General features: G+C 41.6%; 1 protein-coding gene across 3 annotated transcripts in view; it reads right to left on the bottom strand.

The window, feature by feature from the left end:
• Nucleotides 1-27,998, bottom strand: part of ZFP64 (ZFP64 zinc finger protein) — a 63,540-nt gene that overhangs the window by 21,344 nt on the left and 14,198 nt on the right. For 2 of the 3 annotated variants that reach the window (XM_017665099.3, XM_017665098.3), the window contains exons 3-6: nt 24,498-24,659; nt 23,377-23,439; nt 20,125-20,376; nt 13,328-15,136 (exon numbers count right to left, since the gene is read on the bottom strand). In XM_017665099.3, coding sequence (XP_017520588.2) covers nt 13,854-15,136; nt 20,125-20,376; nt 23,377-23,439; nt 24,498-24,659 — 1,760 coding nt within the window. In that variant the 3' untranslated portion in view covers nt 13,328-13,853. Of the gene's footprint in view, nt 1-13,327; nt 15,137-20,124; nt 20,377-23,376; nt 23,440-24,497; nt 24,660-27,998 lie in introns of those variants that run through there. The other variant, XM_037006304.2, reaches the window with a different exon arrangement.

Raw genomic sequence — 27,998 nt, 5'->3', positions numbered from 1 at the left:
CCCAAGTTCCCCAGAGCAGTTCTGACCCCCTGTTTCTTTCTTAGATTCTGGAAACTACCTAGTATCTGTCCGGGAAGTTGTCTTCTTATTTCTGCTAGTTTGGGCATGTTTTCTGTTACTTGTAACCAAAGGAGTGCTAGAAATACCTGGGCAAGCTGTAGAGAAAGGCCAGAGAAGGACTTCCCTTACCTGAAGTCAGGAGGAAGCAGAAATCCTAAGTAAGTAGAAGGCATGAGGTACGTAAAAGATCCAGAATAGAGGGCAAGGTGCAGAACAGAAAAAAAGAAAACCAAGCAAACAGATAAATGTGGAATATTTGAGTCTTCATTACTGCAAAGAAAATAGCCAAGAATTCCTAGAACTAATCAACTTTAGTCCCAGCTTCCTATCTCTCACACACCTGAGGTCAAGCTTTGATTTACTTGCATTGCAGATACCTTCCTACCTTTTTGTATTCACCTGGGTCTTATAGGCATTTAAGCCCCAGTTTATACTCTCTTCAAGTATGAACTAGTTTCAGTACAGCATGAAAAATAGAGTCAATGATCTGTAACACCTTTCCATACGGACAGATAGTAACCACACCAGTGGGGGTGAGGATTGAATAATATGGGTTGTATACTTGAACCCAATATAAGATTGTATATCAATGGTGCTTCCATTAAAAAAAAGAATAGTTTCGCATGAGTCGGTATACAATGATTTCAGGATTTTTAGCCCCGAGATCGGGGGGTGGGGAGTTGTAAAACTACTTTACCCTCCCAGAGTACCTGTTGTACAGAAAAAGGGCCTGGCACACAGTAGACGCTTAATACAATTTTATGAAATGCATCTTGAATCTTGAATGATATATTGTTACATGAAAGAAAAAAAGAAAGGCAAGCTACAAGACAATATATAGAATAAGGGCCATTAAAAAGAATCAAGGGGAGAAAAAGATACAAAAACTATATATATAAGCAAGTGTTAGCATGTGACTGCTTTTGGGGAAGAGAATTAGGGATACCATGTAGGAAGGAGAATAATTTTTCAGTATGGATACCACATTGAAATGTTTGAATTTTTTTTCACTCTGTGCATGTATTACTTTTCCAATTAAAAATGTGCTGTAATGACAGGGGCATGTTAGAGAAATAGAGTAGCTGGTTGATAGAATCTTCATAGAAAGAATATGGATGTTCACTAAAAAAAATTCTTTCAACTTTGCTGTCTGAAACTTATTACAAAAAAAAAATTATTGGGTCACTTTTACTTTAAAAAGTTCCCTCCCTGGGATGAAATCAAAAGCCAGCTCTGAAACACAGGTACCCATCTAACTCTCAGAAGGGGGACAGTTCCCAATGGGGCAGTGGGGGCATCTCTCTGCATAAAGGTGCCAAGTTTGCACTGTTAGAGTGAAAACATCTGAGCTGGCTTTTTAGGTAAGCACAAGGGTTGAGTCTAGATTAATGACTTCTTTGTTGGCATGGCCCCAAATTCTGACCAGCTGGAGTCTTCAGTATTGGTCAATGCCAACAGACCCACTTAATTCAGAGCTTCTTACTTTGGGAGTGTGTCACCGATTGTAAGTAACAGAAACCCCTGACCAACCGAGCCTAATCAAAGACACACATGCTGAGAAAGCAGGTCATTAGTGCTGCCACAACATATGGCTGCAAGAAATCGACTGCCTATTATGTGCTAGGTATGTAGTAGGTATTATTTTATTTAATCCTTCTTTATGACACTATAAGGTAGGTGCTGCTATCACTCCCATTATACAGAAAAAGAAACTGAGGTTCAGAGAGATTAGGTCACTTGTCTTGTTCGCATCTCTGGAAAGGTGCAGAACTGGGATTTGAATCCAGTTCTTTCTGACTCCAGGGCCCTTGTTGTTCACTGCTACCCTTTACTGCCAATTGTTCCAGTTCTCCACGGGCTGGCTGCACAACCCAAGATGGAGAGGTCTTTGAGTGACAGTACTTACTCACCTGCTTAGTGGTCATTTGGGTGTCCCTTTGCTGTCTACACTGGATTAGATTGAAAGACAGTCTGTAAAGATGGCTACTGGTTTGTTACCTTGCAAGAAATTTTAATACTGGAAAAAAATGAAGTTCTCATTGAGCCTTCAACATCCCAGTCCTTCAAATCAATCTGGGCTCTCCTGATCTTTCTGAAGACACATGGAAACTTAGAGTCAGCTCATTATGAGCAGATGCTCCAGCACCTTACTCCTTTCATGCATCTTCCCCAGGGAGACGCTGAGTCTCAAGAGCCAGTGGGGAAATTGCTGCCTCTAGTGAAAGATGCCCAGATGGAGACTAACAGGCCTTAGGCAGACTGGGGGCACAGTCCTATGGGTAGGTCTTCCTTTCCCTTTCTCATGAAAAGTAACTCACCAGAAATAAAAAATTAAAATAAACACTTTTTTCAAAGGAAGGAAAAGGAAACAAGATGGGAAGAAGAGCCCTGCTATATTTGCATCCAAATTGTATAAAGACAAATACTTTGTCATCACACTTGTGTTGAAAGTGACTTTAAAGTAGTATTGTAGGGAGAACATTATTTCATTCATTCACATAAATACTGAACATCAGACAAGGCGATTCAGGAGGCAATCGTAAGTTGAAGATTTCACTAATTGTCTCCTGTATGAGTCAGTTTTTTTGCTGTGTAACAAACAACCTCAAAATCTCAGCGGCTTTCCACAACAAATACTTTTTTGCTTTTTTATAGTCTGTGAGTTCACTGTGGCTCTGCTGGTTTTGGCTTTAAGCTGAGAGTGAGGCTGAGATCAGCTCCAGGTGTCTGTTTATTTCTCTTTGGGCCATCAGCTTCCTAGGGCATGTTCTTCTCACGACAGGTTACTTGAGAACAAGAAGATAAGTCTAATCATAAAGGCACGATTAAAGCCCCTCTTTCCATTAGCTGAAGCAAATCACATGGTTTTGCCCACAATCAATGGGACAGGGAAGCACACCCCACCCACCGTGTTTGCTGACAGACGAGGGTGCCACAGAGGGAGGCCCGAACTGGAAACAATAATCTAATCAACCACAGCTACTGACTTTGAAAACACAAATACAATCACACAATGAAGAATAAACAGACTGATAAAGACTGAGAGTTACATTTATAGTAATAATAAATTTATACCTAAAGGTATTAGGTCAAAAGTTCAAACTTCGATAAGGTTCATGGAACGTGACTTGCTATTTTTCTTGGAAAACTGACCCATGGGGTGTGAAACTCCAATCTTTGCCTGTTGCATTGTGTTGATGTATTCCACCACTAGGGAGAAGCATTAGTCATAACTTTGCAGCTTCTGGGCTTGACCTTCCATCAGTAATAACACAGCACATCGGAAGCTGATTTACACCTGCCCTCCCAGTGTAATTATCAATAGTGACCCTCCATCTTCAAATCTGTCCCGGTTTGGATGATAAATCATGCGGTCATTTACCTACATATGGTATAAATGTGGTGCCTCTCCTCCAGAAATAAACCATCTTCCTTTTTTTTTTTTCTTTTCTCTTCTAGAAAAATGCTCCAATTAAAAATGCCTTCTCTCCTCCAGACCTTCCGACGTTCTGTGACGATGCTCATCTCCCATTTCTCTGTCCCCTGCTTTCAGTCATGGAACTCCTATTTGTCATGTTGACTTCCCACGGGCAGCGTCCCCTGGCGTGCTTCTATGTCCCCCACCTAAGCATTTCTGTACTGTGGTGAATGTTAATTTGCCTGCCTGCCTTACTAGACTGTGAGCTCCCAGAGGGCAAGGATCCTACCTCCCTTGTGTCACCAATATCATATGGCGCTTGGGTAATTAGTATTTGCTGAATGAATGCAACTGTTATTGTTTTCATTATTATTGTAATATATGTCGACATGCAAGCCACATGGAATATTCCTCTTGCCAACCGCACTGTCCTCCAGCTCCTCAGTCCCTGGCCCACTCTTCTCTGGCCTCATTAACCTCAAACACCCCAGGCACGCTTCTGGTTTAGGGTTTTTGCACTGGCTGTTCCCTCTGCCTGCAACTGTCTTCCTCTTGATATCCCCAAGGCTCCCTCACTCATTCCAGTCTTTGTTCCAATCTTAACTTCTCAGGGAGGCTCTTTAAAACTGCAATGCCCTTGCCATACCAAATCTCCCCCACCAGTAGCACTCCTCACTTCCTTTGACACTGTGTAAGGTACGTATGTATTCTGTGCACTATGTATTGTGTATTGTCTGTTTCCCCACACTGGGATGTAGACCCCAAAGTAGTGAAGACCACTCTCTTTGTTTGCTCATTGCCACCCCCCAAGTGTCCAGAACTGCACTTGGCACAGAGCAGGTGCTGAAGAAACACTGAATGAATGAATGAATGAATGAATGAATGAGTTGAATGAACATTTCTGGGGACTTTCGTCCAAGGGTTAGAGTGGTCAGAATCTGCCTCAGCCCTCCAGATCCATAGATTTGGTGGAGGAAACAACAAAATAGGACAGTGCCAACAACAGTGGCACTTGAGATCAGAAGGAACTTCAAGGCGATGGGTTGATCCTACAATCTAGGGTCCTCATTGCTCCTGGGGCCCATTCCACATTCCACATGTACCTCAAATGAGCCCACCGATGAACCACCAATATCCTAACTGTTGATGGCATCCAGAACATTCACCCTATAATCTCCCTCTTCCCAATAACTAAAGAACACCCAATGCCCCTTTCAGAATTCAGTGAAGTAACTCTCAGGGCAAGAGAATACTGGAAAAATACAGCTCAAGATAGATGGCCATCATCACTGCTCAAGAACCACGAAATCAGCCTTAAGCACATAACCACTTCCTCGAGCAATCCTTCTGAAATGTTATAGTTAACATTTTTTTTTTAAAAAAAGAGAGATTGGTTTAAGGAAGAATAGTCAAAAGTACTATTACACTTATAATTCTTCTGTCCAAGAAATCTTGACTATCTTAAGAAACCGTGTTTTAAAAATACAAATAAATCTACATCTATTTTAAAAAAAGATGTATGTAATTTGTATTCAGTCAGATGCATCTTCTGAGGGCAAGGGGATGCCAATATTGTCCCAGAAGAGATGTTGCAGCTTTCCTCTGGTCCACTCTTGATTTTTTGAGAGTTGGTTGTGGGAAGCACCTGTTAAATTCTTAGCAAGTACTCAGTACACTGTAAGTGCTCAATAAAGGTTAGCTTACTAAGAGAACAGAGTGGCTGCTTGGCCAGGCAGCTCCACCTTTTCAATTCACCTGAGCGAGAGGTGTGTCATTCCTTGCCACATCCTTCTGTTTTCATCTTGGCCCCTGGACTAGCATCAACTGCTTTGTCTGTGCTTATGCAAAGATGGATAAACATGCCCTGCTCTCTGCTAGACTGCCAACATGAGATTCTGGCTCCAGGACAAAATATTGATCACTGTAGGAATCAAATAAAATCAAACAACTAGCTGTGTGACCCAGGGCCAGCTGCTTACCCATTCTATTGCTCAGCTTCATTAGCCCCAGAATGCTGATGGTAATAACAGCTCCTGAAGAGAGCTGGTGGGAGTGTTCAATGAGTTAATGTGACTAATACAGAGTAACTGCTCAATATGTCACAATTTTTATGATGATAAAAATTTACAAATAATTCTAAAAATCTAAAAAAAATTAGTACCTTAAAGAGCAGGGGAAACAGTGGAAACAACCCAAATTTCCATCAACTGGTCAATGGATAAACACAATGTGGTATATCCATACAATGGAATATTACTCAGCCATAAAAATGGAGTACTGATTTGATACATGTTACATGGATGAACCTTGAAAACATTATGTAAGTGAAAGAAGTGAGACACAGAAGATCCCATATAGTATGATTCCAATCATGTGAAATGCTCAGAACAGCAAAAACATATAGACAGAAAGTAGATTAGAGGTTGCCAGAGGCTGGGAAGAGGTGGGAATGGAGAGTGACTGCTCATGGGTATAGGGTTCTTTCTGGGGGGTGATGGCAATGTTCTGCTCTTAGATGCTGGTAATGGTTGCACAACTTTGTAAATATACTAAAAATTACTGAATTAAACACTCCCAAGGGTGAATTTTATGGTATGTGAATTGTATCTCAATAAAACTTTTACTAAAAAAGATAGACAAGTGAATACCTTTCTGCCCAACCTACTTCTTCTCCCTGTAGAATCAGAATTCTCTTGTGTTCATCCCGTCAGTTACTATCTCGCAGCCCCCTGGGCCGACCTCTCCATGAGGCGCTGCACAGACTGCTCAGGGCCCACTGAGAATGATTTTAGGGGCCCATGCAAGTGCTTTAACTTATTCTAAAACCAGAAGAAAAAATCATAATATAATCCAACCTGGATTACATTCATCTTTGTACCCACACAGTTGCAAAATATAATTTTAAATGTGGGTGTGTGAGTGTATGTGTTGAAAGGGATCTACGCCGGCAACTGGACCCATGACCTGGACCAACGAGAGTGTGACCCTGCTGGCTCCCAGTAATTCAATATTGAGCGAAACCTTTCTTGGAGCTCACGTTCTTTGGTGTGGGGACGTGTGGGGGGCCCGCATTTGCACTCATGATATCAGGATGAAGGAGGAGGCACCAAGCAAACTTAAAAAACTAAACCAAACACAATGGAAAAGGTATTCTTGCCTCTGCTCGTTAGCCACTAGCCACTCAACTCTGGGGGGAGGTGTGAAGGAACAGGGGTGGACCTGGGCTCAAGGACAATTAGGCCAGTGATCAGCAGAATGACCTTGGGCAAGTCATCTGACCTCTGTCTCTCTATCTCGCTACAAGTGTAGAAATAGGTCAGTGCAAGAGCATTTTAAAGAGGGCAGGTTTGCCTTAAGCAAGAGTTCACCCTCTCTGCAGGCTGCGTTCACTGAACTTGCAGTTCATCCCTGAGATGGGAAAGTCAGGTGGTGGAAAGCCCTATAGGGTTGAATCTTGTTCCTCAGATACCCTCTGACCTGAGAAACGAAAGTATACAGCAGCGAAGGAACTAAGAGTGGTGGAGGAGAAAAATTATTATACTTTTTATTCTAGATCCTCAACCGACAGCTTTCCAGAAGATCCCATTCTGGCTAAGGAATCAAAGAGAAATTTCAGTTGCAAGCATTCGTTTTTTATTGCTCAGAGAACTGTTCTGAAGGCAACACAGGAAAGGGAGAATTTTTTTTTTTTTTAAGAAATCCCTAGGATTCATTCAGTGACTGTGTTCCAGGACATAGTCTTTCAATTCCTGGTTCCTTTCTGGCAAATGTATTTTGCTCCAGAGTCACTAATGTATAAATGCAGGGGCTTATCAAGATTTCTATTTGGTGGTGAGAATTCTATGATTTTATTTAATCAAGGGTCAGGACTTAAATCAGAGCAGCAGGGGCATCTAGAACGTTGCAGTCTTAACAGTGCTTCTTTGAGATGATTTCAGGAAGGATGGTACCCAGCATCACAAATTGTCCTGTGGCTTTTCCGGAGTTTATGGGCCATTCCCACAATAGGATGCAGGGCGATTCTTACCACTGCTGGCAGCTGTTTCATTTTTTTTTTTAATGAGATGCCAATAATAACAAAAAGTCTTAAAGGTGCACTCATTTTTTTTTTTTTAAGGAAGGAAATTCTGACCCATGCTACAATGAGGATGAACCTTGAACACACGATGCTGAGTAGGAGAAGCCAGACACAAAAGACCACACGGTGTGTCATTCCACTTTTAGGAAGTATCTAGAAGGGCTAAATCCATGGAGACAGAAAGTAGACTACTGACTGCCAGGTTCTGGGGGAGGAGGAATGAAGAGCAGGTGCTTAATGAGTCCAGAGTTTTATTTTGGGGTGATGAAAAAAAAATTTAAGACTATTTTTTTAGATCAGTGGTAGGCTTACAGCAAAATTAAGAGCAAAGTATAGAGATTTTCCATATACCTCCTACCCGACACAGGCATAGCCCACATTATCAACATCCCCCCTGGAGTGGCACGTATGTCACATCTCATGACCCTACACTGACACATATTATCACCCAGAGTCCATAGGTGACATCATGGCTCACTCTTAGTGTACATTCTGTGGGTTTGGACACATGTACAGTGACATGCATCCACCATTATGATGTCATATACAGTATTTTCACTGCCCTAAAAATCCTTTGTGCTCCACCAATTCATCCTTCCTTCCCCTCTAACCCTGGCAGCCACTAACCCTTTTACTGTCTCCATAGTTTTGTCCCTTCCCGAATGTCACAGAGTTCGGTTCATATTATCTAAAGACTTTTCAGATCAGCTTAGCAGCAGCAGCTGAAGTTCCATGATATCTTTTCATGGCTTGACAGCACATTTCTTTTTTTTTTTTAAATTGAAATACAGTTCACATACAATATCATATTGGCTTCAGATGAACAACTTAGTGATTCATCAGTTATATGCATAACTAAATGCCCCAAGTGCTCTCATGTTTAAGCATTCCGTTCCTGTATCAAATGTACATTCAATCTAAATACCTATGGATGCCTCATCTTCTTGGGCTGCATTTAAATTTTCATGTTAACTCCTCATCCCAGGAGCCATTTGAAAGGATTAAACAAGATTAATATGTACAACATTATTAAGTACAAGCACTGTGTTGGCACATTGTCAGTCAATAAATGTTATCTTTCATCTTTCACTGAAAATCATTATTGTGACTTGCTTATAAATATTTATTTTGCACCTATTATGAACAGGGTCCAGGGTAAGGGTTGGAAATCTGTGGCCCAACATCTGTTTTGGTATGGTCTGTGGGCTAAAGAATGGCTTTCATATCTTTTTAAATGGTTAAAGAAGAACAAAAGAAAATAGTATTTTCTGATGTGTGAAAATTTTATGAAATTCAGATTTCAGTGCCCACCAATGAAGTTTTATTGGAACACAGTCACACCCACTCCTCTCCTTACCATCTGTGGCTACTTTCATGCTACAGTAGCTAAGCTGAATACTCACAAGAAAGACTATATGGTGGCCTACAGAGCTAACAATATTTACTATCTGACCTTTACAGAGAAAGTTAGCTGAACCACTATTCCTAGGCAAGATCTTCAATATTTTGGAAATTTTGGAAAGATTCTGCAAGAGGCATATGGGCATGACTGAGGAAATCAATTCTCAGATCCTCAATTTTGTGTCCTTTTTCCTAAAACTGATCATCTAAGAACACACCCACTGAAAAAACTGAAGAAAAACATGGGAAATAATTCATAAATAAAAACAAGAGATAAACACTGAAACTGAATGGAGGACAACAAAAGCAAAACCTTTTGAATAGATAAACTCTTGGCAAACTAAGGAGCAGAACACACACACACACACACACACACACACACGCACACACACACACACACACACACACACACCAGCAATAATGAAGCTGATAGACCCCAAATGCCAAAGATTCCAAAGTAATTTTAGGAGACTGTTGAATGGAATTATGGGCTATAGATTTGAAAATGTAGGGCAAAGTGAATGATTTTTTTTCTTTTGTAAAATACAAACTACCAAAATCGATCCAGATGAGATATAAAACGTGCACAGACTGGTGATTAAGAGGAAAAATTGGAAAGTTTGTACAGGATGTACAATGAAAAAGGACATCAACCAGGTAATAAACAGGTAATATCCTGAGATAGCCATATTATTGCTGGTCACCAATTCATTTTCAAAGTAGCATAACCTAAAACAAACAAGAGCCAAAAAAGAAAACTACAGGTCAACTGTGCATGTGCGTGCAGTTGTAAAAATTTCAAGCAAAATATTAATAAATGAAACCCAGCAATGTATTAGAATTGTTTCAGGATTGCAAGATGATTCAATACCAATACTTAATGTCCTATACTAATTCACTATGTCATCAATTGAAATGCAAAACCCAAATAGTTATATGAAAAGATATGGAATGATATTTGATCAAATTCAGCAACCTACCTACCCTGATAAAAACTCCTGTGAAGTGCAAACTGGAGTAGAAGAAAATGACCAAAGTACTGTAAAAGCCACCACTCAAATGAACAGCGTCTATTACATTAAACTGGGAAGGTCTAAAGCCATTCAAATTACAAGCAGAGGCACAAAAGGGATGCCAGCTATATCAGCATTGTTTGGAAGCTCAGCCTAATGCAACTGGACAAGAAAACTAAGCAGTATAAATATCACAAGGGAAGGGATAAAACAACCTAGAAATGAGGTGAATGTATAACCATCATAAATCATATTTATCAGAGACCAGAGCTTCTTATAAATATTTACTGTCAATTAGAAAGAATTTTTGCTAAGGTGCTCACTATAGACAAATACACAAAATAGAGCTATTCTTTATGCTTGTAACAAATATAAAATGGAAAAAGTCTATGTACAATTACAATTACACAATAAGAAAATACAGTCCTCATATAATAAGAACAGACTGTATATGAAGAAAACCATATACGGTTACTACAGGATTTGAATAAAGTTTTTAGGGCAGAAGATTTTACATTAAAAAAAAAAGTCATTCTTTTTGTAAGGTCATATATCACATCTGATCAAAACCCTCAAAAGACATTGTGTGTGTGTGTGTTGGGGGGTACTGGATAAAATGACAGTTCATCTGGAAGAGTGAATATCTAAGAATTCCTAAGAAAATTTTGGAAAAGAATAGCTAGGGGGAGACTTTGTCAGTCTAAGAGATATTAAAAGGCTACCTTAATGCTAATACAAAATATATGATGTTGGCAAATGAGAGAAGACAATGGGACAGAATAGAGATTCCAGAAATAGATCCAAGTACATTTGGGAACTTCACCTAAAGATGAAATTAGATTTGAGTTCCAGGGAAATCAGTTTTTTATTTAACAAATGATCCTGGTACATGTGGGCAGCCAAACTCGTATACCATACATATGTAAACATGAATTCTTGCCGCAGTAAGTGCTAACGAAAAACAAACAATATTGCAGAAAAAAGCCTTTTCAATCTCAGGGGAAGAGAGGATTTTCCTAGAGAATATAGGCCACAAATGGGGCAAAAGGAGACTCTGACTACATTAAAAGATAGTCATTTTTATATGGTAACAGCACCGCAAGGGAAGTCAAAAGTCAAAGGACAGGAGGGGCTAAAAAGCAGTATGGGACAGACATGGATTCATATCCCAAGGGCCCAAAAAGCCCAGGAGAAAAATGAGGAAATATGAGCTTTAAATTCATAGAAAAGAAAAATGCAAATGATCAGCAAGTCTCTGCAGAGATGCCACAGCAAAGCAGATCAAAACACCAGCTGGGGAAATGCACAAAGACCAGATAACTCATTTCACTCATCAGAGAGACAAAACTCCAAAGGACTGGTAACAGCTAGGATTGGGAGTAGGTGGGGCCCACACCACAGAGGAGACTTTTGGAAAGGTAATTTGGAAAGGTAACCTGAATTCTAAATAAGATCAAGTGACAGAAACTCACTGAAACTCCAAAAGCACAAAAGAACATGAGGAATTACATAGGATGTTTCTGGCGGCAGTTTGTAATGGCAAACGAAAATGAAAACCACCTAAATATTCATGTACAGGGAGATGGTTGAATAAAGCATAGTGTATTCATACTCATATTTTACTTAAAAAAAAAGGAAGTTAGAGATGGCTGCATTCATCCACAATACTCTAAATACATGAAATAGTAAGAACAAGTTGCAGAGAAATGTACAGTGATACAATTACTACAAAGCAGGTAAAAATCATTTCCTATGTTATTTTTTGAGTCTATGTATGTTGGTATGAACACAGAAAACTTAACCTTACTTACCTTGGGTGGGTGGGGTGAGAGTAGCAGGGGACTAGAGATTATTGTCTTGGTTTTTGTTTAATTCTGTATAGTTTATTGCAAGGAATAAATTTTGCTGTTGTAGTTTGTTTTGAAAAATCCAAATATGCATGTGTGCATATGTATATGCATGTATGTGTAGATGTATGTATATGTGTATATATATGGAGGGCAGCTTCGAGGTGGAGATATAAAGATATAAAGATAAATACAGTATATAAAGAGAAAATAGTATGTTCAATTAAACTGCAACTCTATAAGTGGAGTGGAAAAATACAAACATAGGCATAGAAGAAAAAAGTCCATCAAAATGAGCCAATTTTTATATTTGGATATTAAGATTATTAGTAACTAATGTTTTCTTAATAATGTGTTTCTCATATTTTCTACCTTGAATATACTCTGCATTTATAACCAGAATAAAGTTCTTCTAAAGTTAAAAAGAGGGGCCACTAGGAAAAGAGAAAACGTAGAAAACAGGTTCCCGATGACTTCAGTTTCCCAACTAAGACTCAAGAGCCAAAATATTTCAGAGACCTGTAAGCAGTAATTCTAGAGCAATGAAATTATTAAGATAACATAGTATGCTGCAAGCCTTTTCGATTTCTTACCAAACTACAGTTAATGACTCATTATCACCATCGCTGATACGAAAATGAAGAAATTCTGGCAAAGAAAACATGTCAGAACTGTGTTCAAGCATTAAGGTTCAAAGAAATAAGCAAAACCCCGCTTGAATTCTGTAGCTATTTCCTAAGGGAAGCTGACTTTCCATTTCCAATAGGCAAACCCCTCCAGGCTTCCAGCACACCATTCTGTGTACTTCCTGAGTTTGGCTATTAACAAAACTGGGAATGGAGGAATAATATCTTTATGGAAAAGCGAGCTGATCTGCATGAGGATTTTAACAAGTTTGTGTGTTAGGGAAGTAAAAGGCATGACGACTCTAGTAAAAATGTTAGTGTTCTCATAACATTTTAAACATGCTTCTGTAACAAAATTAACCTCCCCTCCTCACCAATCCTTGCTGACACTCTGTAAGAGCATTTTTCATTCATTCAATATTTATTAAGAGCCCACCATGAGTTGAAGATCATGCTAGAGGTTGGAAATCAGACGCCAAGCCCCTAGCCCATACATACCTGGGTAGAACCATGGTTAATTCTAGCTTGCTCTCTGGCTCCACCTACTGACCAAACAGCACTTCAGTTCGAATCGATAAAAATCTGCATTTTCTTCTCAATGCAGCCTGTGCTTTGGAAAAACCTGGGTGCTTTTCCAATCCCACCTGTCTGATTCCCAGGACTTCACACATATTAATATCTAAAATAATGTATCCTAGCAAACTGTGCTAAAGGTTAGTACTAACTTGCCTCATATTTGCATCTACACAGAAACGTCTCATTAATTCAGTTTTGAAATGAAAATGCTAGTTGGGTCACTTTAGGCACCATGCTTATTTATAGGATAATTCATACTCCCTCATGCCTGAATCATAACGTGACTCTGAAGAATCATTAACACTCAGTACATTTTAATCATGTATCAATTTATTAGGAAACCACTCCTTTTTTGATCATTAGCACTAAACACTTTTTTCCCATTGTTCAAGTATCCATGTAGCATGTAGAAAATGGTCCTTCATGCCAATAGATTTGTAATCTTGGTTTCAGAAGGGAGACTTAGGAGGGGATGGTAAGTACCATCCACAACACAAATTTACTGAGATGAAAAAAAGACCTTTTTTAGAGTTGGGAAATCAAGTTGGAAACAAACAAATACATTCATTACTCAATTCATTTAACTCCAACCCCTAAATGGAATCATCTCGATAGCTTTTAAGATTCTACAACAGTTACAACACGGCGATTCATTCAGAGGTGGTCTCAAAGTTATTCCAGCATTAAAAAAATTATAGGAACAGTATAAAATTACAATTTATTGTGGGGAGGGGTATGGTTCACGATAATCCTTGAAAACATTAAGAGCAAAACCTCTTACAGAATTCTATTTATGACTTCTCTATTTTCCCCTTTCTTTTGTTTTTTAAAGTACTAATCTGGTATGGAATCGGCTGGACAGAGCAAGGCTGGGTGGGCTCCTCCTTGAATGATGGAGTAAGTCTGCTTGGGTAATTCTTGCTGGGAAGAGGAGGAGAATATAGGCGGGGCGGAGGTGGCCACGGCGATGTTCTGGCCTCCGTCGCTCACCACTGTCACTTCAGCTGTCCCCTCCTGAATCAACGCGTTAAGGCCTTCAAAGTCTGCGCAAGTAATGCCCGAACTGGTGATGAAAGTCTGGTTGCCCACACCCTCCTGCGGGCTGCCCGGGGCCGTGGGGACAAGAGTCTGATGCAGGGTGGCTCCGTCCGTCTGGTCGTGCGTGGTGAGCAGGACCGCTGGCTGCGCCATCGCGGCGGCCTCGCCGGGACACCCCGAGGGCTGAGCAGGGGCGATCAGATTGACCTGGCGCAGGATCTGCAGCCGGCTGTTCCCCGGGAGATCGTCTGGGCTCTGGGCCACCAGGGCGGGCGGCACGATGTTCACGGCGGCGGCCGCGGCCTGGATGATAGTGTTTGCCTGGGGCACCTGATGCCCTACGATGATTTTGACTCTCCCCTCGCCGAACTGGGGCACTTGGCTGGGCTGCAGGGGCACCTGGAGGTGCCCCACGGTGAGTGGCGCTGGGGGCTGCTTGCTGGGGTCGATCTGAAACTGCAGGACCGTCACGTCCGAGTTCTTGCTCTCGCTGTACTCACTGTGCTGCCTCTTGTGGCTGCGGAGTGAGTCCTCGCGCATGAAGGAGGCCTCGCATATGTCACAGTGGAAAGTCTTCTTGGCGTCCAGCTTGGCCACCTGCCGGCTGCTCTGACGGCTCGGGTCTTTCCTCTCCAAGGCCTCGGTCTTGACCATGTCCCCGTGGAACTTCTTCATGTGCTTGCTCAGGTTGCTGGGCTGCTTGGTGTCAAAGCTGCAGTAATTGCACTTGAAGGGGCGGTCGGTGCAGTGGATGCGCTCGTGCACGCGCAGGGCGGCTTTGCTGGAGCAGGAGTAGCTGCACTCAGGGCACTTCTCGGGGTGCTCCGACTGGTGCACCCGGCTGTGCTTGCGGAGGGTGGCTTTGCTGTCACCCAGGAAGTCGCAGTGCGGACACTTGAAGTTATTCCCGCTGTGCTTGATGCGGATGTGCGACTTGAGGTTTCCCTTCATGGTGCAGCGGACATTGCAGAACTCGCACTTGAAAGGCTTCTCCCCCGAGTGCACGCGCATGTGCCTTTTCAAGTCCGAGCTGATTTTGAACTTGGCGCTACAGAGCCAGCACTGGAAGGGGGCGTCCCCTGTCAACACAAGGTGAGTTTCGATAAGAACAGGCAGGTAACAACCACAGCGGATCCCCCCGAAGCAACACCAGAAAATCGCTTATACCAAGGCGGGCGGGTGGAGACTTCTAACTGCAGTTCCTAGCAGCCCCTGGGAGAAAAAAAAGGCTTGGGGTAGGGGGCTTCTCTTCTTTCCTCAAAGCTAAACCACTACCACCATTACAAACCCCAGAAGAAAGTCGGTAGATTGAAAAGAGCTATGTCACTGTCCCAAATAATATAATATTTGCGAATATACTTAACATATTCTTTCAAACAATCAAGCTATTGTTCGTATAGTGTGCCCACTCTGCTAGTCACAGTTGTATAATTTTGTATAATCCGTTGATTTTGATTGAGTTACATGTTGTAACAGATTCAAGGACACATTTTCCAATCAGTCAGCTCCGTGCTCACGCATCAGAATATTCTTTTTACAATGATTGAAAGGCCCAGCTTATACTTGATGCAGACTTCTATTAATAAAAGACGTGTTTATTGAGCAAAATTTATGTATCCCACATGGCCAGCTGCGTTCTTTACTTGTGAAGTTACAGAATCCAGCTGCTTGATTTTTTTTAAAAATTCATGTTCGCTGAAAGATGAGCAGGAAAGTGAAATTGCAAACATCTGAATGCACACGATAGTCCACATTTATTTCCTCAATGAATGCCAAGTCCAAATTATCTAAGGCACTGATAATGCAAGCAAATTGGTGACCCTGCTCATTCCAATACGGTTTAAGCAAACAGAATGATAGCTGCTAACATTCTTCAGTTGATTCCAGGATGGCAGGCACTCTGCCAAGCACTCCACAAGAATGGTCTCATGTGATGCTCCCAGCATTCCCATGACATGGTCCTATTACTAATATTATTCTTAACTCTATTGTCCAAGAGAGGGGACAGAGGCCTAGAGAAACTAGGAAACTTGTTTATGGTCACCCCGTAAGTACGTAGCAGGGCCTGGATTCCAACCCAGGCTGCCTCCAAAGCTGGTGTTCTTAGATGTGGGGAATTATCTGTACATAAGACCAATGTTTACTTTCTTAGGCCATACGCTCAAAAAGAGTGAGACTGTGTTCCGGCTTTTTGGTATAAGGACTAAAATATCACCATGAGCTGTTGAATACATGCAACTAAAGACGGCAGGTGTCAAGTTTAACATGCTTCTAGAAAACTGAGAAGCTCAAACCTAAACAACGTTTTGTGTGACAAAATACCACCAACTTCATACACACTAAACTCCAGAACAAGGAATGGTAAACTCTAGCTGTGGGCTAAATACGGCCCACAGCCTGTTTTGTACACACAGGTTTATTTTGGAACACAGTCACACCCATTTGTAAATGTACTGTTTATGGTTGTTTTCATGTTACAGTGGCAGAGGTAAGCAACTGTGACAGACAGTATGGCCTGCAAAGACTAAAATATTTACTAGCTGGCCTTTTCCAGAAAAATTTTGCTGGCTTAGAATGCTCTTCACCTTTTTATGCCAATGACCCCTTTTTGGCAGTTCAATGAAACCCATGGGCCCTTTCTCAGAATAATGTTTAAAGGTACAAAGTAAACTAAAATAAAAATCAATAGGAATGAATACAAAAGAAATACCAATTACATCGAAATAGATATGAAAATTAAAAAGAAAAAATTTGTGATACGGCAATGTGTATGCTTTATTAATGCATTAAACAAGATCTGGCGGCGGGTCTAGTAACTACAATAATTTCTAAATAGAGAAGAGCATAAACGATATTTTGACCTCTCTGCAACAGTTGTTAGGAAAAGACCTGTGACTTCTACTGGCAAGAGGTTCACATGCCCTGTAGATCAGTTGCCTATTTTCATAATGGAAGAACATGTCAAATTTTAGTACAGGTTAGTGAAAATGAGTTTAGGTTGCTACTAAGACACCTGGTTGATGATGTGGTCAATCAAAGTGATGGAAAAGTAAAAACAAAATCCTATTAATTTTACGATTTCTAAAATTTTATCAGTGCCACAGACTTAAAAAAGGGAAACAAATGTTGCATGGAGACATTGAATAAATGAATTTTTTTGAAAACACACCTTTTCTAGACCAGTCTAAAGATGCTACTATAAATGGTAAGTTCATCCTTGTAAGTGAAAATTCCTCTGAACCACTTTCAGAAATGAGTCCTTCAGCTCCTCTGACTTAGGATGGTGAGGCTTCTGAAGAAATCAGGGAGGTATCAGTTATGTTAATGTCTTCACTTGCTATAGTAGATGACAAAAATATCCCCCAATGTCTCCTATCTCTCATCTCTTCCTGCAGCAACAGCCTCTGCCATGTATGTCATTAGTCATGTTCTCCCAACACGGGCAGAGTGACCTGCCATGACCCTCAACAACAGGTTCAGTTATGTTATCAGATTTGGCTGAGATGGTATATTAAGTAGGCTTATTAATATAAGCAACGGCTTGAAATGGGCTTGTGTGTTGGGCTTTGCTCACTTGCTGTTCTGCCACCCATCCCCGTGAGAAGGTCGGACCTGGCCTAGCCCACTGGTCCCAGAAGGATGATCCCAGATATGGAGAGCAGAGCTAGATCATGACAGCCACGGCTAGCAGACAGCCAGCCCACGGCCAGCAGATTCTCGGGCCTGTAAGTGGGCCCAGACAAGATCAGCAGATTTGCCCAGAGCATCCCCAACGGATCCCCAACATGTCCACAGAAAAGGCATGTTGCTGTATCCACTGAGGTTTTGTGGGAGTTTTTGTTACGCTGCATTATTGAGACAGCAGAGAACTGGTACAGAGATTGGTGTCTGGAAATGGAGAGCTGCCATAATAAAAAAACTCAAATAACCTAGCACTGGCTTTAGGGTTGGGTAGCAGGTAGAGGCTGGAAAAGAGGCAGTGTACACACACACTATTTAATAGCAGACATTTGGAAAAACTGTCACCTATGGTAACTTACAATACAGAAAATGTAACCATTAAATTTTGGACTTGAGCAAAGAAATGAATTCTAGGCAGAAGAGTGAAAGCGTTGTATGAGCTGTTTGTGATAAGGTATACAAAGGGAAAACTCAGAAAGAACTGGCTGCTTTCTTCATGGAATTTAGAGAGACTAGAGAAAATCAGAGATATGCTGGGTTAGGTAACATTTCTCATCTCCAATCAGCAAAAGGATTTCAAAAAAAAGATAAAAGCTTAGGGACAAAGATCGTATCTGGGGAACTGATAGCAGGGCGGAAGACTGACAAATGAAGACTGAATTTAAGGCTCTTTGTCAAAATCTCCAAAAGAATTAATTGGGTGCCTCGTAGGTTCTCTCGGCTGGACAAGGAGACCTAGAAGTCCGAAGGGATTGACCCATCGCAGGTTATATGCTGGAAGTGCTCATAACTGGGTTTAGAGGAATGGCAAGTCTCTAAAAGAATGACGGGTGGGCTTTTGGCAAATAGATGATACACAGGAAACTCACAAAGGTTTTAAGATTGTTCTACCAGCAAAGCTGTCACAAGCCTACACCGAAACAAAATCTAAAAAGACTCACAACTTTCAGTTGGCAGGAAGCAGGCCACGAGTTTCTCAAAGGTACATTTTTCACTCCTTTTCAGAAGCAGCTGAGGAAAGGGATAGTAAGGATGCTCCACCAGTGGGCAGAGTCAAGAACCAGCAGGCTGAGCCAAGCCCTAATCAAGAAACATTCCCTGAGCCCAGACTGGACGGCACACGGGAACATTTGCCTTGAGGGATTTCAGAAATCTGTGGGCCAGTGACTGCCGATGCCCCCCGCTCCTGCCCTTTCTAGCAGCAGGCTTACTGTAATCATCTTGGCTCCGTTTCACCATTCTGCATTGGGAGTGTGAGGACAGACAACTTGTCTTTTTCCTTCAAAGGTCTCTAGGTCAAGAGGAGCCATATACAAACATGATGGAGGTCACAAGATGCTGGTCTTTAAGCCTGAGCTATGATTGGATGCGCCTTGTAGGGTATTGGGAAGAAGTGAATCATTTGCATGTCAGAGAGATGTGAATGATGGTGGGGTAGACTGGTGGCTGTTTGCAAAAATGGCCCTGATTCCTTATCCCTTCTCCTTTCTCTGGCCTTTGCCATGTAACCTTATGGTGGCCTCCTACTGTGGGTGAGCTCAGTCCCTGACACCTGGCCCAACCATATAACTTGCTTTGGCCAATGGGATGCAAGCAGAGGCTTGAAATGGGCTGACACACTGGGGCATGTTCGCTTGTACTTCTGCCACTGTCATGAGAAGGACAGCCAGGGGGTTGCTCACTAGTCCCAGAAAGAGGATGACAGAAAAGTGGAGCACAGCCGGATTGCTCCAGCCATGACAAGTGGACAGCCAGCTAACCCACACCCAGGAGATCCCCAGCCGAAGTCAGTGGACACCCCGTTTCCCCCACACATGTGATTAAGCTTGGCCAAGATCAGTGGAATGGCTAGCCAACTCCCTGCTGACCTGAAGTATGTAAGCAATAAGTGCTTGTCAGAATATGCCACTGAGGTTTTCTGGTGCTTGTTACACAGCGTCATTATATCAACTGCTAACTGATACACTTGCCAAAAGGAAAGCATAACATCATCTGTTGTCTACTCTGCTGAATCTTTCCATCAAGCTGTCCCATTCTGAACTAATCTGTGTACATTTTAAAAATGACTGAAATGCCTAACCATACATTATGCAGAAATTAAAAAAAAAAATGCCTTGCTATATCTCTATTTCATTTAGTGCAGCTCAGTTAAATACTGTACTAGTGAATACATTATAAAGATATACATGAATGAAGTCATAAACTTGATTTTCTTTCTATTTTACTGAAAAACGTACTTCTGGGCAGATGAAAGGCAAAACTGCCAACAGTGGGATGAGCACATACCCTTAATTCATTTACTTAGGTTGTGACAGATGCTTTGCAGTGCTGACGATTTAAGCAATAGGACAGTGAGTGCAGAGCACATCTAGTGTGTGGGACTTACCTGTGTGGGACCGGAGGTGGACGGTGAGCTGGCTGGAGTTGCGGCTGGCATAGGGGCAGATCTGGCATTTGAAGGGTCGCTCGTCGGAATGAATCCGCAGGTGCTTGTTGAGGCTGCTACTGTCGGCGGCAGCGTAATCACACGTCTTACACTTGTAAGGCTTCACGCCGGTGTGGCACCGCATGTGGGTCTTGAGCTTATCCTTCCGGCTAAAGCACTTGCCACAGACTTCACACTTGTGGGGCTTGTCTCCTTCATAGACACACACACACACACACAGAGGCATCAGGAAACAATATGAGAAAAAGAAAATGGCTTACTTCCCACTGCCCCTATGAAAAGAGTAATACACAATCACCAAAGAATACTCGGAAAACCCGCAAAACCTAGATGAATGATTGGCAAAGAGCTAACATCCTGGGAGAGGGAGTTTTTTCTACTTAGCTGATGGGTATTTTCTCATTTTTCCTATATTGAATATGAGTTCCTTATTAATTACAAATAGAAGGCAGCTCAAAACTTTAAATACAACTGTATTAAACAAGAAACAAGAAACTGTTCATCGCATCCATTTTCTCTTTTTTCCTTTCCTAACAGACATATCCTAAAACTCAAGAGTCTCTGAGTTTTAGGAGAGTTATGGTTGACCAGCTAAAGTCACAGTTCTCAGCCTCATTTGCAATTAGGGGTGATTCTGTGTTGAAGTCCTCATCAACGAAATGGCAGAGAAGGGAAATGTGTCCTTTTCATAAAAGGAAATTGCTTGTCCTTTTACTTTTTCTCTTTCCACCCTTCTTGCCAGGTATTAACAAAACATGGGGTGAACTGGCAGGCGAGGTCACCCACCTGCAGGTGGTGGATAATGTAACAAAATGTATTGCAATAACAGAGAAGGAAATTAAATTCCTAGATGATCTCACAGGCCACAGCCACCTACCTGTCCAAGGCCACCTGCTCACCTCTGGACAGTTACATCAGAGTCATAAAGCCCGGCCTTGTGTGAGCTGGTGTTGGGGTTTCTTTGTTATAGCAGCTTAATCTGTACTCACTGATGCATATGTCAACTTACCACCCATGGACAACCACTAATTTTTTAATGTATACTTTTCCAGTTATTTTTGTATGTCTCTCCATGTACATTTTTTGCACACAAAACTTTTTTGCTAACATCAATTACTTACTTTTTGAAAGGCATTGTTCCTCTGAATGATTTTACTTCATTATCTGAACAGCTGGGATTAGAACCCAGGACTGTATTGCCTTCTTAGCCAGAAGTAACACTATCTCCCCGCTACTCTCTTGCCATTAAAATTATTTCAATCATCTTCTCACATCATTAAATATCCACAAGGTGATTTTTAAGGCTGAAGTATTTCACTGTATGGATGTACCATAAATTATTGAGCCAATTCCTTACTTGGCCACTGAAAAGAATGAAGTAGATACATATATATACTGATATGGAAAGATACCCAATATTAAATGAAAAACAGCAAGTTGCAGTGATAGCATATAAAATATGAACTTAGTAAGAGGCAGAAAAAGTAAATGGGGTGCGTTTTTAGGCCTGGATATCGGCGTGCCAAAATTTAAAAATGAGACACACTTGACCATTAAGACTAGTGACTTTTAGGCATGTACCAGACAAGGAGGACATCGGCTGCAAGTCAGGATTTTCCCTTTTTACTTCATATATCAAATAAGTATTTTGCCAAGTCCTAAACAGCTAAGTGTTAAAATTAGTTGTCAGGCAAAACCATCATAGACTAAGCATCTGGGATTTAAGAATACATCTCAAAGTGCATAAAAAGATTATAGTTTTCTTATTAAAAATGTTAGTGGTCAAGTTTTAAAAAATCCAGGAACAATACTTTCTCATTATTGTCAGCTGCTAAATAGCTGCTGGGGTCAGCACCCTGTGTGTTTGCTACATTGAGCAGCTGCCAGGTGGTGGTGAAGCTGGATGGTTTTCCACTGGCTCTGCTGGCAAAGAGCCCTGCTACCGGTGCTTCCCGCCACGCCCTATTCTCTGGAAGCAACCAAGTTAAGGACACCACCCTCTTGTCAGCTCTTCAATCACTGATGGAGATGCTGCAATTATGCAGAACCTATCCTGCAGCCCAAGCTTGGGTATATGTAGAAGGTGCTCCCTGAAGATTTTCAAACATAGACTTAAAGTTGTTGCTCTCACTGATATTTTTATAATGCTTCCCAATCATCATCAATAATTAATAATTAATAATTTTCTCTTGCAATGATGACTATGCTACACTTGACTGAGGAACTCCAACATTCAAAACCCACACAAAGATTCACTGCCTGTTACACTGAGAATGCTGACCCATACTTAAGGCTTAGTAACTTAATATTCTGAGAATTAGCACTGATCCAAATAGCATGACACTGCGAGGTGGGTAAGATGGGATGGTGACCCTAGTGTGACAGGCAGTCACTGGCTGTGGCCAAGGACTATCAGAAATAATTGCTGCATGTTTCATCTTCCAAAGGCTAAGGCTCGGTAGCAGATTTGGGGCAATTAGTGACACCCACGTCAAATCTCAGTGTGTCCCTATCTTACACACAATCATACTCTGAATTTATCATGCCTGTATAGGAATTATGAGCATCTAATACTTGGTTAAAAATACTCTAAAAGCAATTCCTTCTCCATGCAGAAAATCTGGGAGACATAAAAATAATACGTTAAAGAAAATTAAAATCACCGGAAATAATCACGTTTTTCTTCCTCCATGCATCAACCTTTTTCTCTTTAAAAAAGAAATTTATTAAATTCCCACCTCAAAATTGCAAAAATAACACATGGTATTTCCAATGATACAATAGCAAGATATAAAAGAAAAGTCGCTACTCTTCCCTTATTCTCCTTACCAATCATCACCCACACATTCTCTCGCACGCACACACATATTTATAAAATCAGCTCTTCAAAATGAGAACACGTACATTTAAATTTTATTTAATTCTGGCAGATAAATTTTCAGAACGGCTGGAGCAGCTCACATTTCCTCTAGGTAAGTTTGCTCATATCTATTCCAACACTGGATTTTATTACTTTAAACATTTTCTGCCAACGTGTAGAAACAGCATTTTATTTTTATTTAATTTGTGTTTCTCTTCCTGTGACAACCTAGGAGGGTTCTGCATCATATCATGTGTCTGAAGTGTCTAGATCCTCAGCTCCTAGCACAGAGCATGTGTTCAGGGCACATGTGCCCAAGAAATGTTACTTACCCGTATGAATTTTTAAATGACGCTCCATGTCCTTCATGCCATAGGCAGTCTTGAATTGGCATCCTTAAAAAGGCAAGGAGAGAGGAATTACAAAGAGAAACACAGTAACCTGAGAGTGGAGAAACCTGACAGAAACTTCCTGAACCAAGGGATGATCATGAACCCTACAGCAACAGGCAAACAGAGATCACGAGCCTCCTGACATGATATACCAAGAAGGACATCACATCACTTCTCTGCCTCCTGCCCAAACTGCGCATCCTAATCTAACTAAGAGGAAACATCAGACAAACCCAAATTAAGGAACATTTTACAAAACAAGTGGCCTGTACTTTGTAAGAATGTCAAGAAAGACAAAAGCTTAGGACTAAAGGACACTAAAGAAACATGAAAGTCAAATGCAATGCGTGATCATGAACTGGATCCTGGACCAGGGGAAAAATATTTTTCTTTTGATATAGAGGATATTAGTGAAATAAATTGGTAAAATCTTAACAAGGTCAATAGTTTGATGATAGCGTGTATAAATGTTAACTTCTTGATTTTGATGACTGACCTGTGGTTATATAAAAGAAGTTCCTTGTTTTTAGGAAATACACATAGTACTTTAGGGGTAAAGAGACATCATGTCTGCAACTTACTCTAAAATGGTTTGGGCTGAAAATATATGTATGTTAGAACAACAAAGCAACTGTAACATGTTAACATTTGGGAAATCCAAATGAAGGTATGCAGACGTTTTTGTACTATTTTTGCAACTTAGCTCTAAGTCTGAAATTACTTCCAAATAAAAAGTGTTTTGTTTTAAAAGGAAAGAATAGTATTTCTGGATATCTTCCTAAGCTGTATAGCACAGAAATAAAAATTCACAGTAACCTGAAATTCTCACGAGCCCCGTATCAAAGGCCTGTGGCTATGAAAGTCTAAAGCCCACATGCATGGTGTCCAGGGATAGTGAAAGACAGGTCATATGTGATGACACAAATGCTATGGGGCTCTGGTTTTTAAGCCAGGCAGTTTGGAGCACATCTACGTCCAGTTGTAGGAATTCGTGAGTTAGAGCCCTGGACACTGTTTAATCTCACATCCTCTACTCAAGTAGGACAAAATGCTGCCTTTACCTGGATAGCAACAATTAAGCCTTTTCTGAGCAGGTGGGGCCGCGGGCTTTTTGGCACGTGACTTGGCAGGGAGAGAGATGACGGTGGCTGTCTGGTTTTCATTGCTCTCCGTGGGCAGATAAGTTTGATAGCCATGTTCAAAAACAAATTCTGGAGCTGAAACTAAAAGATATGATGATGATTAATTTTCATGATATAAATAACCCAATAGCTATTCCCTTTGCCTACCTTCCTTTGTAGAGAATGAACATGCTAGATTGCTTTCCCAGTTTCCCTTGCTGTTTAGGAGTGATCAAGTGACTGTGTTCTAGTCAGTGAGACACTAGAGAACATCTACTGGGAGGTTCTGGAAGATTTTCTTCCTGATTAAAAAAAAAAAAAGTGGAGTAGACAGACAGCTGAGTAAAGCTCATTCTTGCTGCCCTGGTCACCCCACTTCCTGTCTTTGGACATTCTGGAGTGGCGTATGTGATGCCTGGATCTGTGGCAGTCATTCTGTAATTGTAAGGGGAAAGCAAGAAAATCAGATGTTGAGCCCAAACATTGAAACCATCCAAATGCAGACTTATAAACTAAACATGAAATGTCCCTATCATTCATGCCAAGTAGGTTTTCTGTTAACTTCAGCCAAATATATGGGGTACTTTCATAAGTTTTATCACAGAACCCTAACAGTGGCACCTGTCAACATTTTTGCCATGACATTTACAGAATATATTTACTTAAATCAACACAGGCCTAGCATCACTACCTACTTTGACTTTGCCTGAAGCTGTAATATCCACGACACACTTTAAGGTGGTAGTTCTATTTTCTCATAAAACAAACATAATTAAAAAAAATCTAAGGTGTTACAGATTGTAAGATCCACTCTTATTTTATATACATTTAAAAAGCTGCCAGTTAATCACATTATGACACAATACTTTCTTTCGTATTGCTCAGATATTTTTTTATATTGCTATTCCTTAGAAATTTTGTATTTATTGAATGACTTCTTTAAGCCTTCTTTGGACATTTGACAGGAAACCCAAGTTTCTGATTTCCATCTCTTGGGCGTCTTTGGAGGTGACAGTACCATTCTGATCAGGTCAAAGAATACCTGGGTTCTGTCAGCATTTTGTATTTAAGGAAATTCACGGTTTCAATTGTTCTCAATCGAAATATGCAGAAAGAAGTTCCTTGGCTTTTGTTTAAAGTTGGCCTAAAGATTCTGACAAACTGACATCTGTCTTCATACCAAGTCTCTCTGAGGCACATCAACCACACCTGCCTCTTGCTGAAATGTTTTCATCTGCTCTGTGGGATTTGGCTACTGGTCCTGCTCCCACTGTTCTGCTTGGTTCTCAAAGCATGGACCCTGCCAGCAGTACTGGGGTCCCTAGCCAGCAGCACTGGGCCTACCTGCAAACGTGCTCAAAGTTACTCTGCTGCAAAGGTGAGCTGGGCCCCATCCCAGCCTGAGTCAGAAACTCTGAGGTGGGCCCGGCAATGAGTTCTAGCAAGCCCTCCGTGATTCTGACACAAGCTCAAGTTTGAGAACCACTGGTGAAGAGGACCCTTTCCATGCATCTCTGCAGTAAAACTTCACCCAGCCTTGTCTGGTGGAGGGAATCCATCTTGCACAGCAAGAACCAAGCAGTTGCTCCTCCAGCAACAGACATTTGCTTCATTAATACAAAATTGATTCCCTGCTCCTATTTACAGGTATTTCTGGGTACACAGTTAACTTTTCATCTTCAACCTGAATCATCATGCAAGATCATGGAAGGTATTTTAAACAATACTTAAAGGCAATATGCGTAGTTCCAAAAAATGCACACAACTCTGTCAAAGTGACAAAAATGTGATCAGTGACAATCAAATTTGTTCACAGGTGTGCAAAGACAATTTTTTGTGACTGCCTGTTGGCTGACAGCCATCTCATTGATTCTAAGATGCACCTCCATTTCAGATACATTAAAATGCCACCTTCAGACTGATAGGAGTCCAGTTCCAGCCTTACTGGACGTGTCCTATGTGTGTGATCTCAGGCCAGCTCTGTAACCTCTCTGAGTCCCAGTTTCCCCATTTGTCAGTAAGGATGACCTGTGCTTACCACGTAAGGTTGCTGCAAAGTTTAATGAATAATCAACAGCACAGGAAGTGGCCATGGTGGAGTCTTAATAAACGCTAGTTACTACAGTGGAGCAGGACTGGACACTGGGCTTACCAAACTCTCACCTGGAATGATCAAGCCCACGGGTGACCAAGTGTCTCTTTGCCTGGGGCACAGGGATTACCCAGGACATAGGACTTTCACTGCTCAACTAGGAAGGCTGGTCATGCTATCAGGACTTCCCAACTTTCTGCTCTAAAACTTGTTCAACAAAAAGAAGGCTGGAAGGTGCTGGGGTGGGGAGGGGGTGTGGGAGGCCAATCCTTCCCTTCAGCTCAGCTCCTGGGGTCCTCACGACCTTCCTGGGAGGTGAGCACTGGCTCCTGCCCTCTTGGGAGATTGGCCGGGCTGCATCCCTTATCTGCCTACCTGCCCCTCCCCCAGGAGGTTCAGCTTCCCTTTTGTGGCCAGTCACAGTAGAGGGGGAAACATGGGAAGATGCTGGTTATTAACCCCTTTCAGATATGTAGTTTGCAAGTATTTCCTCCCGTCCCACAAGTTGCATTTTCATTGTCGTTTCCTTGGACGTACACAAGTCTGGTGCGGTCCCATGTGTATTTCTGCTTTCCTTGTCTGTGCTTTTGTTGACTAGGAGAGGAGGCAGGGAACAAAGGGAGTCAGGCACCCAACTGCAGGGGTCATTTTGGGGGTGGAGCTGATCACACGCAACAAGCGAATCACCCCAAAGCAGGCAGTTCCTAGACCAGAAGGGTTTCTGTTCAAGAGTCTGGGCTCTTAAGTCCCACCTCCTGAAGCCTCAGTTTCCTCACCAGGAGAACGGGGACAATCCCCGTCCCGATCTCCTAGGGCTGTTGTGAGGACCAGAGATCAGACATGCAAAGACTGTTACTGCTGTTGTCATTATTCACTGATTTATTCAGCAAATGTTTATGAAGCACCTACTACTGTGTGCCAGGCTCTGTCTAGGCACTAGAAACACTTCCATAAACTGAAGGGACAAAGATGCCTGCCCTGGTGGAACTGACACTCTCGTTGGGAGTGATGCACTTCATATACTATACAACTAATGTAAACAGATGGCTAAATGCTATGGAGAAAACTAAAGCAGGAAAGGGATAAAGGGAGTGGTGGGAGGCATGTAAGCAAGGAGATCTGGGAGGGCTTCAGTGAGCAGGTGACATTTCAGTACTGAACAGAAATGCATGTAATTGCTCACAGCATTCTGTTGTAGGTGCCTGGAATTCAAGAGCCAGCAAAGAGGTGCTGGGGTTCCCAGTTACCCAGTCCTGTTGGAGCCTCTGGCTGGTTTTATCAAGGTCACTGCCTTCCAAGCTGCCCCCACCCCTGGCTTCTTTCTAGGATCTCCTGTGAACAGCAGGATA

Source organism: Manis javanica, chromosome 5 (genome assembly GCF_040802235.1).
Source record: "Manis javanica isolate MJ-LG chromosome 5, MJ_LKY, whole genome shotgun sequence".
Classification (NCBI taxonomy): Eukaryota; Metazoa; Chordata; class Mammalia; order Pholidota; family Manidae; genus Manis; species Manis javanica.
The sequence above is the reverse complement of the archived record's forward strand: the minus strand, read 5'-3'. Positions and strand labels throughout refer to the sequence as shown.